Source organism: Pan troglodytes, chromosome 1, assembly GCF_028858775.2.
Source record: "Pan troglodytes isolate AG18354 chromosome 1, NHGRI_mPanTro3-v2.0_pri, whole genome shotgun sequence".
NCBI lineage: Eukaryota > Metazoa > Chordata > Mammalia > Primates > Hominidae > Pan > Pan troglodytes.
The window spans coordinates 195,871,983-195,884,115 of record NC_072398.2 but is presented as its reverse complement, the minus strand read 5'-3'; the positions used below and the strand labels follow the sequence as shown (position 1 = coordinate 195,884,115).

The 12,133-nt window shown below is 39.1% G+C and overlaps 1 protein-coding gene across 16 annotated transcripts in view; it reads left to right on the top strand.

The window, feature by feature from the left end:
- The window catches only part of ZMYM1 (zinc finger MYM-type containing 1), a 37,006-nt gene extending 26,383 nt beyond the window's left edge, over positions 1 to 10,623 (top strand). For 12 of the 16 annotated variants that reach the window (XM_054681166.2, XM_063803559.1, XM_063803567.1 and 9 more), the window contains 4 exons: positions 5,052 to 5,205; positions 6,530 to 6,670; positions 6,845 to 6,888; positions 7,742 to 10,623. In XM_054681166.2, the coding sequence (XP_054537141.1) occupies positions 5,052 to 5,205; positions 6,530 to 6,670; positions 6,845 to 6,888; positions 7,742 to 10,024 (2,622 nt within the window). In that variant the 3' untranslated portion in view covers positions 10,025 to 10,623. The remainder of the gene's footprint in view (positions 1 to 5,051; positions 5,206 to 6,529; positions 6,671 to 6,844; positions 6,889 to 7,741) is intronic. The other 4 variants (XM_024357815.3, XM_054681198.2, XM_063803608.1 and 1 more) reach the window with 3 other exon arrangements.
- Positions 10,624 to 12,133: the final 1,510 nt, after the last annotated feature.

Genomic DNA, 12,133 nt, shown 5'->3' with positions numbered 1-12,133 from the left:
CTGCCTCGGCCTCCCAAGTAGCTGGGACTACAAGCACCCGCCACCACCACGCCTGGCTGATTTTTTGTATTTTAAGTAGAGATGGGGTTTCACTGTGTTAGCCAGGATGGTCTCGATCTCCTGACCTTGTGATCCGCCTGCCTTGACCTCCCAAAGTGCTGGGATTACAGGCATGAACCACCACACCTGACCTTATTTATTTTTTTTGAGACGGAGTCTCGCTGTCTTGCCCAGGCTGGAGTGCAGTGGCACAATCTTGGCTCACTGCAACCTCCGCCTCCCAGGTTCAAGCAATTCTCCTGCCTCAGCCTCCCAAGGAACTGGGATTACAGGCGTAAGACACTGTGCCCAGCTTTTTTTTTTTTTTGATTTTTTTGAGACAAGGTCTTTCTCAGCCAGCTTGGAGTGCAGTGGCAATCATGGCTCACTGTAGCCTTGACCTCCTTAGCTCAAGTGATCCTACCACCTCAGCGTCCCGAGTAGCTGGAACTACAGGCACACGCCACCACACCTGGCTAATTTTTAATTTTTTTGTAGAGACAAGCTCTTACTATGTTGCCCAAGCTTGTCTTACAACTCCTGAACTCAGCTGATCCTCCTGCCTTGGTCTCCTCAGGTGCTGGGATTACAGATGTGAGCCTAGCCATGTTTTTGTTTTTAATTCCATGTGTTTAACTCTTACACCAAACAATGCAAAGATGAATCAAGAATGTCACATGTGGACAGTCATGGTGGCTTACACCTGTTATCTCAGCACTTTGGGAGACCAAGGCGGGAGGTTCAGTTGAGCCAGGAGTTCAGGACCAGCCTGAGCAACATAGCAAGAACCTGTCTTTAAAAAAACAAACAAAAAATATCACATGCTTTCTCTGAATCAGTCATAGGAGGAAATAATCCAGTGAGATTAGTATTATTTGTCCGTATTTCTGATAGACAAGCTCTGGGTGGGTGCTTCTGAGAGCAGAGAAAGAGCAAATGAGATGAGGTGGGACTTCTTAGATATGTTGCTTGTTCATATCATATTTTGAGACCCAACTCTATCCCTATACAGACTTCCTTAAAAACAAGCAGTTGGCCGGGTGCAGTGGCTGATGCCTATAATCCCAGCACTTTGGGAGGCCGAGGCTGGCCGATCACCTGAGGTCAGGAGTTGGAGACCAGCCTGGCCAACATGGCGAAAACCTGCCTCTACTAAGAATACCAAAATTAGCTGGGCATGGTGGCAGGCGCCTGTAATCCCAACTACTTGGGAGGCTGAGGCAGGAAAATCTCTTGAACCTGGGAGGTGGAGGTTGCAGTGAGCCGAGATGGCACCATTGCACTCCAGCCTAGGCGACAGAGTGAGACTCCGTCTCAAAAAAAAAAAAAAAAAAAAAAAGCAGTTGAAGATGGGAGTCAAAACAAGCCATAATTCAAATAGATCATTTGTGACTCACATCTTTTCTATGGCCCCCATCTTGAGAGTATCCTGCCTTGGGACCAGAACGGAAAGCACAGAAGACTTCTCCCAAAGGCAGGAAATAATATTCCTTTTTTTTTTTCTTTCTTTCTTTTTGACACTCAATAGGCCTTGTTCTGGGTTGTTTTTGTTGTTGTTGTTGTTGTTGTTGTTTGTTTTTTGAGATGGAGTCTCGCCCTGTCGCCCAGGCTGGAGTGCAGTGGTGCAATCTCAGCTCACTGCAAGCTCCGCCTTGCGGGTTCACGCCATTCTCCTGTCTCAGCCTCGCGAGTAGCTGAGACTACAGGTGCCCACCACCACGTCTGGCTAATTTTTTGTATTTTTAGTAGAGACAGGGTTTCACCGTGTTAGCCAGGATGGTCTCAATCTCCTGACCTCGTGATCCACCCGCCTCGGCCTCCTAAAGTGCTGGGATTACAGGTGTGAGCCACCGCGCCTGGCCGGCCTTGTTCTGTTTTTAAAAGCCTATATGCCGGGCACGGTGGGTCACGCCTGTAATCCCAGCACTTTGGGAGGCTGAGGCGGGTGGATCACGAGGTCAGGAGATCGAGACCGTCCTGGCTAACATGGTGAAACCCCATCGTTACTAAAAATACAAAAAAAAAAAAAAAATTAGCGGGGTGTGGTGGCGGGCGCCTGTAGTCGCAGCTACTCGGGAGGCTGAGGCAGGAGAATGGCGTGAACCCGGGAGGCAGAGCTTGCAGTGAGCCGAGATCGTGCCACTGCACTCCAGCCTGGGCGACAGAGCGAGACTCTGTCTCAGAAAAAAAAAAAAAAAAACCTGTATTGAGTACCCAGTTGTTCAGCTTATGTGATGGGGCAAGACTGATTTGGGTAAACGAGTTAGTTAACAAGCACAGCCTAACACTTTCCCCTTGCATCTGAATGTAAGACATCATGTGACAGTGATAATGGAGTAAATCTACAATGTTAGTGAACTATAATCCAGAATTAGAAAAATGTCCAAATATGTGAATCTAAAAATGGGGTAGCTTTTTATTTTTAAAAAGTGGATTATTAGATGTAATTGTAATTATTTTGGCCATATGTTAATAGAATATATTAAGTTAGCCTTCCCTTATGAATATTAAACTAACTTAATTATAAATGGTACCACTATTGGGCCAGGTGCGGTGGCTCACGCCTGTAATCCCAGCACTTTGGGAGGCCAAACGGGAGGATCACTTGAGGTCAGGAGTTCAAGACCAGCCTGGCCAACATGGTGAAACTCCATCTCTACTAAAAATACAAAAATTAGCCGGGCATAGTGGCACACACCTAATAATCCCAGCTACCCGGGAGGCTGAGGCAGGAGAATTGCTTGAACCTGGGGAAGGTAAAGGTTGTAGTGAGCCAAGATCATACCACTGCACTCCAGCCTGGACAACAGAGCAAGACTCTGTCTCAAAAATAAATAAAGAAATAAAAATAAATTATGCCACTATTGTTGCTTAACGTTAAAGATTAGTGAATTGTTAAGATTTCTCAAAATATAAAAGTTTTTCATACTAATAAAGGATAAAAATAGAAATTTTTGAAATTATCCTTTTTGTTTTGTTGTGCCTTTGCCAATATCCTGTTCTCTCACAGAAAAATAAAACGTATATGTATTTTTTTGTCTTTGTACTTTGGTGGGTTTTATTTTGTTTTGTTTTTGTTTTTTTGAGACACAGTCTTGCTCTGTTGCCCAGGCTGGCGTGCAATGGCACGATCTCAGCTCACTGCAACCTCCGCCTCCCAGGTTCAAGCAATTCTTGCATCTCAGCCTCCCAAGTAGCTGGGGTTACTTGGGTGCACACCACCACACCCAGCTAATTTTTGTATTTTTGTAGAGACGGGGTTCCACCATGTTGGCCAGGCTGGTCTTGAACTCCTGACCTCAGATGATCTGCCCGCCTCGACCTGCCAAAGTGCTGGGATTACAGGTGTGAGCCACCGTGCCCAGCCTGTCTGTGTACTTTGCATCTCCAAAAGCAGTTTTGTTCCATCGGTGATTTTTTTTTTTTTTTAATTTTAGACTGAGTCTTGCTTTTCCACCCAGGATGGAGGCTGGAGTGCATGATGTGAGCAAAGCTCACTGGAGGCCCAACCTCAGGTGTTCAAGCAGTCCTCCTGCCTCAGCCTCCCATGTAGCTGGGACCACAGGCATGCGCCACCACACCTGGTTAATGTTTGTGTTTTTTGTAGAGATGGGTCTCACTTTGCTGCCTAGGCTGGTCTCGAACTCCTGGGCTCAAGTGATCTTCCTGCCTTAGCCTCCCAAAGTGCTGGGATTACGGGCAAGAGCCACCACACTGAGCCTGATGTATTATTTTTTCTTTCTTTTTTTGAGACAGAGTCTTACTCTGTCACCCAGGCTGGAGTGCAGTGGCATGATCTCGGCTCACTGCAACCTCTGTCTTCCTGGGCTCAAGTGATCCTTCCCACCTCAGCCTCACAAGTAAATGGGACTACAGGCGCACGCCACCACACTAGGCTAATTTTTTATTTTTATTTATTTATTTATTAGAGATGAGGTATCACTATTTTACCAGTCTGGTCTGAAACTCCTGGGTTCAAGTGATCCCCCCGCCTCAACCTCTGAAAGTTGAGATTACAGGCGTGAGCCACTGTGCCTAGGCTCTGACATATTCTGAAATCCAGGAATATTGGTTCCTGTTTGACTAGAAAGAATAGGTGGTGAGCATAATCTTTACAGTAATGCCTGCCTTTCAAAGTTTATATCCTTTCTTTTGCACGGTTACTACTTACTGAACTCACAGTACTCTATACTTTCTATTGCTTGTATGCTGCTTTCTTACAATATGCTTGTAATTTTTACCATGAAGTTAGCCTAGAAAAACAGTGATTCCCACAGTATCTTGTAAGGTATTTAAGTTAAGCACTCCTTCCTGGCTCCTCCTCAGCATCAGTAGACATCTTCACAAGTTAATTCCCAAGCTACCATTGAGGACAGATCTATAACTATATAAGGCCTTTGTTTATCCAGTAGGCTTTGACTGCCTGAAATGAACTTCTGTGACCACTTTCTTCATTGCTTTTTTTTTTTTTTTCCCTTGAAAAGGAGTTTCACTCTTGTTGCCCAGGCTGGAGTGCAGTGTCACAATCTCAGCTCACTGCAACCTCTGCCACCCAGGTTCAAGTGATTCTCCTGCCTCAGCCTCCTGAGTAACTGTGATTACAGGCGCTCGCCACTACACCTAGCTAATTTTTTGTATTTTTAGTAGAGACGGGATTTCACTATGTTGGCCAGGCTGGTCTCGAACTCCTGACCTCAGGTGATCTGCCTGCTTTGGCCTCCCAAAGTGCTGGGATTACATGCATGAGCCACTGCACCTGGCCTTATTGCTTTCATAGGTATTATTATTATTGCTGTTAAATATATCTGATAAATAATAAAAATCATTTTCAAATTTGCCAGTATTCTTTTAGTTATTGCAATCTGTAGTGTCTTTTTAAGAAAATGTAAAAACTGTCTTAATTGTTATTCTTTTTAATATTCCAACTAAAAGCAGTGGTAATAGATAGGTTCTTCTTCATTAACAACATATCATATACCAGGAATATGAATATTATTTTAATCTCTAAACAGAAACCTGCCAAACCACTTATATCTGTTCCTTGCAAACCATTGAAGCCCTCAGATGAAATGATTGAGACTACAAGTGATTTGGGGAAGACAGAGCTTTTCTGCTCTATTAATTGTTTCTCTGCATACAGTAAAGCTAAGATGGAATCTTCTTCAGGTAATGTTTGTTTAGCAATTGTAGGGGTTTAGTAATTATTAATAAATAATATTATTTGACTTTAATTTATAACCTTGATTCATTTTCAAATTAAACTGACTTTTAAAAGTCAAAACAATCTAAACTTGTTGCAAAGAACTATTTTTCAGTATTTTTGTATAAAAGGAAGGCTACTTTACCACCAGAGATTTAATATTTGTAGGCCAAGCATGGTGGCTCGTGCCTGTATTCCCAGCACTTTGGGAGGCCAAAGTGGGCAGATCACCTGAGGTCAGGAGTTTGAGACCAGCCTGGCCAATATGGTGAAACCCCGTCTCTACTAAAAATACAAAAAAAATTAGCTGGGCGTGTTGGTGGGTCCCTGTAGTCCCAGCTACTCAGGAGGCTGAGACAGGAGAATCATTTGAACCTGGGTGGTGGAGGTTGCAGTGAGCCGAGATCGCACCATTGCACTCCAGTCTGGGCGACAGAGTGAGACTCCATCTCAAAAATAATAATAATAAAAATTAAAAGATACATGTCTTTTTTTAGATTATTTAGTAAATGAATATATGTATGTTTACATCAATATATATTGAGCACCTACTGCAAAACATGGTACATAGGAGGCACTTGATCAATATAGAGTTTAATACATTTACAAGACTGCTTTTATTAGAATATAGAATGTTTTACTTAGCCCTGTTTTGTAAAAACAAGTTTTCATTACATTTTTCACATGAAATAGAAGTGATTGTAAATGCTTTAAGACTCAATAATAAAAAAGCACAAATAATCTGAGCCAACTAAGTATTCCATCAAAAAGCCTCATGTAGGACCAGTGGTGCTATTTACATAGACCATAGAGTGACTAATGCCTCTGGGATTTGTAAGTCATACAAACTGGCTTGTTACAGAAATTTCTGCAATAGTAGCTTGGGCAGCAACCTAGCGCTCCATTGATGTTAAGGTTTATGAATCCTGGAAGAGTTTGAAATAGATGCCCATTAGGAGATTCGATGAGAATCTCTTTTCTTCATGAGTAATTTCACAGAAAAATTTGCTCATAATTTTAAACAAATTCTTTAAAAGGACTGGGAAATTGTGTACAAAGGTAAAAGACATAAAATGTTGGAGAAGTGTAAATTTTCAGTGTAGTGTTGTAATTATAAATACGATACTAAAGAACCTGGCTATTCCTAAGCCCTAATAAAAATTACTTCAGTACCTACCAATTCCTTAAGCTATTAGATGCTTGCATTATTTCTTGAAACAGTATTACTAAACAGTACTTTCTGATTATTGATTTTGCCTTGTTTATAAGAAATCTTTTTATTTTTGTCAGTAAGTGTTGTTTCTGTGGTGCATGATACTTCAACAGAGCTTCTTTCTCCAAAGAAAGATACGACTCCAGTTATAAGCAATATAGTGTCATTGGCAGACACCGATGTTGCCTTGCCCATCATGAATACTGATGTCTTACAAGGTAAAAGTTGATGTTAAGATATTTGACATAAATATTGTTTTGTCATACTTGATAAATCTGTCTATATGCTAAATTTTCTTTTTGTTTCTTATATGAAATAAGCAAATATAGTTTATGATGCTATTTTATAAGTTATAGTATATAAGATCTTGAATTTATGCTCTATTTTAACAGATACAGTTTCTTCAGTAACAGCAACAGCAGATGTCATTGTGGATGTAAGTTTTAACTTTTTTTACCACTGTCTTTTTTTAATAAGCAGATTTTTGTTGTTGTTGTTGAGACAGAGTCTCGCTCTGCCACCCAAGCTGGAGTGCAGTGGCGTGATCTCAGCTCACTGCAACCTTTGCCTCCTGGGTTCAAGCGATTCTCCTGCCTCAGCCTCCTGAGTAGCTGGGATTACCAGCGCCTGCTACCATGCCCAGTTAATTTTTGTATTTTTAGTAGAGGAGGGGTTTCACCATGTTGGCCAACCTGGTCTCAAACTGCTGGCCTCAGGTGATCTGCCCACCTTGGCCTCCCAAAGTGCTGGGATTACAGGCATGAGCCACCACACCTGGCCCAGATTTTATATATATATATAATATATATACTATAATATATAAAAATATAAATATATAATATATAATATAAATATATTATAATATATTGTATATAATATAAATATAATATATTGTATATTATTTATTATATATTATATTTATATATTTAATATATATTTTATGTATTATGTATTCATATATGGTGTGTGTGTGTGTGTTTGTAGATTGTTTAAACAGAAGTATTTTTTTCCTCTGGGTTCTTCTTTTAAAAAAATACTACACAATTTGAGTCATCTGAGCAATAAAAATTATTTTTATAACAATTACATACCAAAAGGTCCTTCAAACATTTAATGCTGAATCTAGATTGCAAATAAATAAGTTATACGTAATTGTTAACGTTTCCCCCTAGTGGAGCTCATACTGTAACTCAGCCATTTATTTTACTATGTTATTAGAGTAGATATATTTGATATTTTAATTAATTTTTGAAAACTGTTAAATGTTCTTTTCTCATTTTCTCCCAAAGCTTTCTAAGAGTTCACCTAGTGAACCCAGTAATGCTGTTGCTAGTAGTAGTACGGAACAGCCAAGCGTTTCACCATCTTCATCAGTATTTAGTCAGCATGCAATTGGTTCCAGTATAGAAGTACAAAAAGACAATATGAAATCTATGAAAATAAGTGATGAACTATGTCACCCAAAATGTACATCCAAAGTACAAAAAGTTAAAGGTAAATCACGAAGTATTAAAAAATCTTGTTGTGCAGATTTTGAGTGTTTGGAAAACAGTAAAAAAGATGTGGTATTCTGTTATTCATGCCAGTTGTTCTGCCAAAAATATTTTAGCTGTGGAAGAGAGTCATTTGCAACCCACGGAACTTCTAATTGGAAAAAAACCCTGGAAAAATTCAGAAAGCATGAAAAAAGTGAAATGCATTTGAAGTCATTGGAATTTTGGAGAGAATACCAATTTTGTGACGGAGCTGTCAGTGACGATTTATCTATTCATTCGAAACAGATTGAGGGAAATAAAAAGTACCTAAAGCTTATAATTGAAAATATTTTATTTCTTGGAAAGCAGTGTTTACCCTTAAGAGGAAACGACCAGTCAGTTTCATCTGTGAATAAAGGCAATTTTTTAGAATTGTTAGAAATGAGAGCAAAAGATAAAGGAGAAGAAACATTTCGACTTATGAATTCACAAGTTGACTTCTATAACAGTACACAAATTCAAAGTGATATTATCGAAATAATAAAGACTGAAATGTTGCAGGATATTGTGAATGAGATCAATGACTCCTCAGCATTTTCAATCATATGTGATGAGACAATCAATAGTGCCATGAAAGAACAGCTTTCAATTTGTGTAAGATACCCACAAAAATCATCAAAGGCTATCTTAATTAAGGAAAGATTCTTGGGTTTTGTTGATACTGAGGAGATGACTGGGACCCACTTACATAGGACTATCAAAACTTATCTGCAGCAAATTGGAGTTGATATGGATAAAATACATGGCCAGGCCTATGATAGCACCACTAATTTGAGGATAAAATTTAATAAAGTAGCAGCAGAATTCAAGAAAGAAGAACCAAGAGCTTTATACATACATTGTTATGCACACTTTTTGGATTTATCAATAATTAGGTTTTGTAAAGAAGTAAAAGAACTCCGAAGTGCTCTAAAAACTCTCAGTTCTTTGTTCAACACTATTTGTATGTCTGGGGAAATGTTGGCAAATTTTCGAAACATTTATAGGCTAAGTCAAAACAAAACATGCAAGAAACATATATCACAATCATGTTGGACAGTCCATGATCGTACATTACTATCTGTGATTGACAGTCTTCCAGAGATTATTGAAACATTGGAAGTTATAGCAAGCCATTCTTCAAATACAAGTTTTGCCGATGAATTGAGTCATTTGCTGACATTGGTTTCCAAATTTGAATTTGTCTTTTGTTTGAAATTCCTGTATCGAGTGCTGAGTGTTACAGGAATTCTTTCCAAAGAGCTTCAAAATAAAACCATAGACATTTTTTCTTTGTCTTCAAAAATAGAAGCAATTTTGGAATGTTTATCATCTGAAAGAAATGACGTATACTTTAAAACAATCTGGGATGGAACAGAGGAAATATGTCAAAAAATAACCTGTAAAGGTTTTAAAGTTGAAAAACCTTCTCTTCAGAAAAGAAGAAAAATTCAGAAATCAGTAGATCTTGGCAATTCAGATAATATGTTTTTTCCTACTTCAACAGAAGAACAATATAAAATTAATATCTATTACCAAGGATTAGATACTATATTACAAAATTTAAAGTTATGTTTTTCGGAGTTTGATTATTGCAAAATAAAGCAAATTTCAGAACTGTTATTTAAATGGAATGAACCATTAAATGAAACAACAGCAAAACATGTTCAGGAATTTTATAAACTTGATGAGGACATTATCCCAGAACTTAGATTTTATCGACATTATGCAAAGCTTAACTTTGTCATAGATGATAGTTGCATAAACTTCGTCAGTCTCGGCTGTTTGTTTATTCAGCATGGTCTTCACAGTAATATTCCTTGTCTCTCAAAGCTATTATATATTGCTTTGTCTTGGCCAATTACTTCAGCAAGTACTGAGAACTCATTTTCTACCCTGCCTCGTCTTAAGACATATTTATGTAATACCATGGGACAAGAGAAGCTTACTGGCCCAGCCCTAATGGCTGTTGAGCAGGAGTTGGTAAATAAACTAATGGAGCCTGAAAGACTCAATGAAATTGTGGAAAAGTTTATCAGTCAGATGAAAGAAATATAATACATGCTCATTTGAACTTACCTAAAAGACTTGTATTTCCATTGGGATGTTTTCATTTCAAAATTGTTCAAAATTCAAAAGACACATAATGATAAACAGTGAAGTCTCCTTCCCTCCTTTAGAACTCATTTTCTCTTCCCAAAAAGTGTTATCTTTTCCTTAAATATCCCTCTAGAGATGTTTTTCCTAAGTGGTATTGTATGGTGTATACTGTTCTTCAGCTTGTCTTCTCTGTGTAACATATTTTTGAGATTGTCCCATGTCGTTACATGAAGAGTTTCTTGATTCTTGGTCTATAACTGCAGATGTTATTGTATGAATGTACCATAATATATTTGAGCAGTCCCTGCTGACATTTTTTTCCTAACCTTTTGCTATTATAAATAATGATTCATTTTATAACCTTTTATATAGGTCACATTGCACATGAGTGAGTTACTGTAAGCTGGAAATCTAAAGTTAGAATTACTAGGTTAAGATATGTGCATTTTTACTTTTGATAGATATTGGCAAGTTGCCGTCTATAAGGATTGTGCCAGTTTACAGTCCCACCCACAATGCATGAGAGTGCCTATTAAATCTTTGTGTTATCAAATGTTTTGATCTTTCCTAATCTCTTACTTTAAAAATGGCGTTTTAATCTCAGTACAATTTTGTATATTCACTTAAGAATAAGGTTGGGGACTGGGCATGGTGGTTCACACCTATAATCTCAGCCCTTTGAGGGCCTACGCAGGAAGAAAGATCACTTGAGGCCATGAGTTCAAGATGAGGTTGGCAACATAGTAAGACCTCATCACTACAATTTTTTTTTTTAATTAGCGAAGTGTGGTACTGCACACCCGAAGTCCCAGCTACTTGGGAGGCTGAGGCAGGAGGATTGCTTAAGCCCAGAAATTTGAGGCTGCAGTGAGCCATGATTGCACCACTATGCTCCAGAGTCTAGGCAACAGAGTGAGACCTTATCTCTTTAAAACAAACAAGAATGAAGTTAGGTATCTGTTTATTTGTTTGAGCCATTTGTATTTCCTTTTTTGTAGACTGTCCTCTTTAAACGTTAAAATCACTGCTGTGTTTTTGATTTATACATCTCAGCTGGATGGCACAATAAATTATTAAGCCATGTTATGAAAATATAACTATATTTAAGTAACCTGCAAAGAAAAGACTATTTCTTTATACTTCAAAAAAGTTTTGTTTTTGTTTTGAGATGGAGTTTTGCTCTTGTTGCCCAGGCTGGAATGCAATGGTATGATCTCGGCTCACTGCAACCTCCGCCTCCCAGGTTCAAGTGATTGTCCTGCCTCAGCCTCCCAAGTAGCTGGGATGACAGGCGCACGCCACCATGCCTGGCTAATTTTTGTATTTTTAGTAGAGATGGGGTTTCACCATGTTGGCCAGGCTGGTCTTGAACTCCTGACCTCAGGTAATACGCCCGCCTGGGCCTCCCAAAGTGCTGGGATTATGGCATAAGCCACCACGCCCAGCCAGAAAAGTTTAAATAACAAAGAAAATGTGATATTCAAAGATTTGAAAGAATTAAGTGGTATATATATCTAGGCCTGGAATTTTTTTTTTTTTTAAAGACTATTTCTCTGGCACTTTTCTCCAGCTGTTTCTCCCTTACCCTCTCATCAATTTTGATAACTTGTACTTTTTCTAGGAGAACATCCATTTCATTGAGGCTTTCTTTCAAATGCATTTGCCTAGAGTTGTAGAAAATATTCTCAGTATCTTCTATATACCTGTTTTACTTTCTTTCTTTCATTTTTTAAGATGGAGTCTCGCTCTGTTGCCCAGGCTGGAGTGTACGGTGGCGTGATATCGGCTCACTGCAACCTCCACCTCCCGGATTCAGGTGATTCTCCTGCCTCAGCTTCCCAAGTATATGGGATTACAGGTGCCCACCACCACGCCTGGCTCATTTTTTTGTATTTTTAGTAGAGATGGGGTTTCACCATGTTGGCCAGGCTGGTCTCGAACTCCTGACCTCAGGTGATCCACCCACCTTGGCCTCCCAAAGTGCTGGGATTACAGGCATAAGCCACCATGCCCGGCCCTAATTAATTGATTTCCACCTTAAAAAAGAGAAAACAGGCCTGGCGCAGT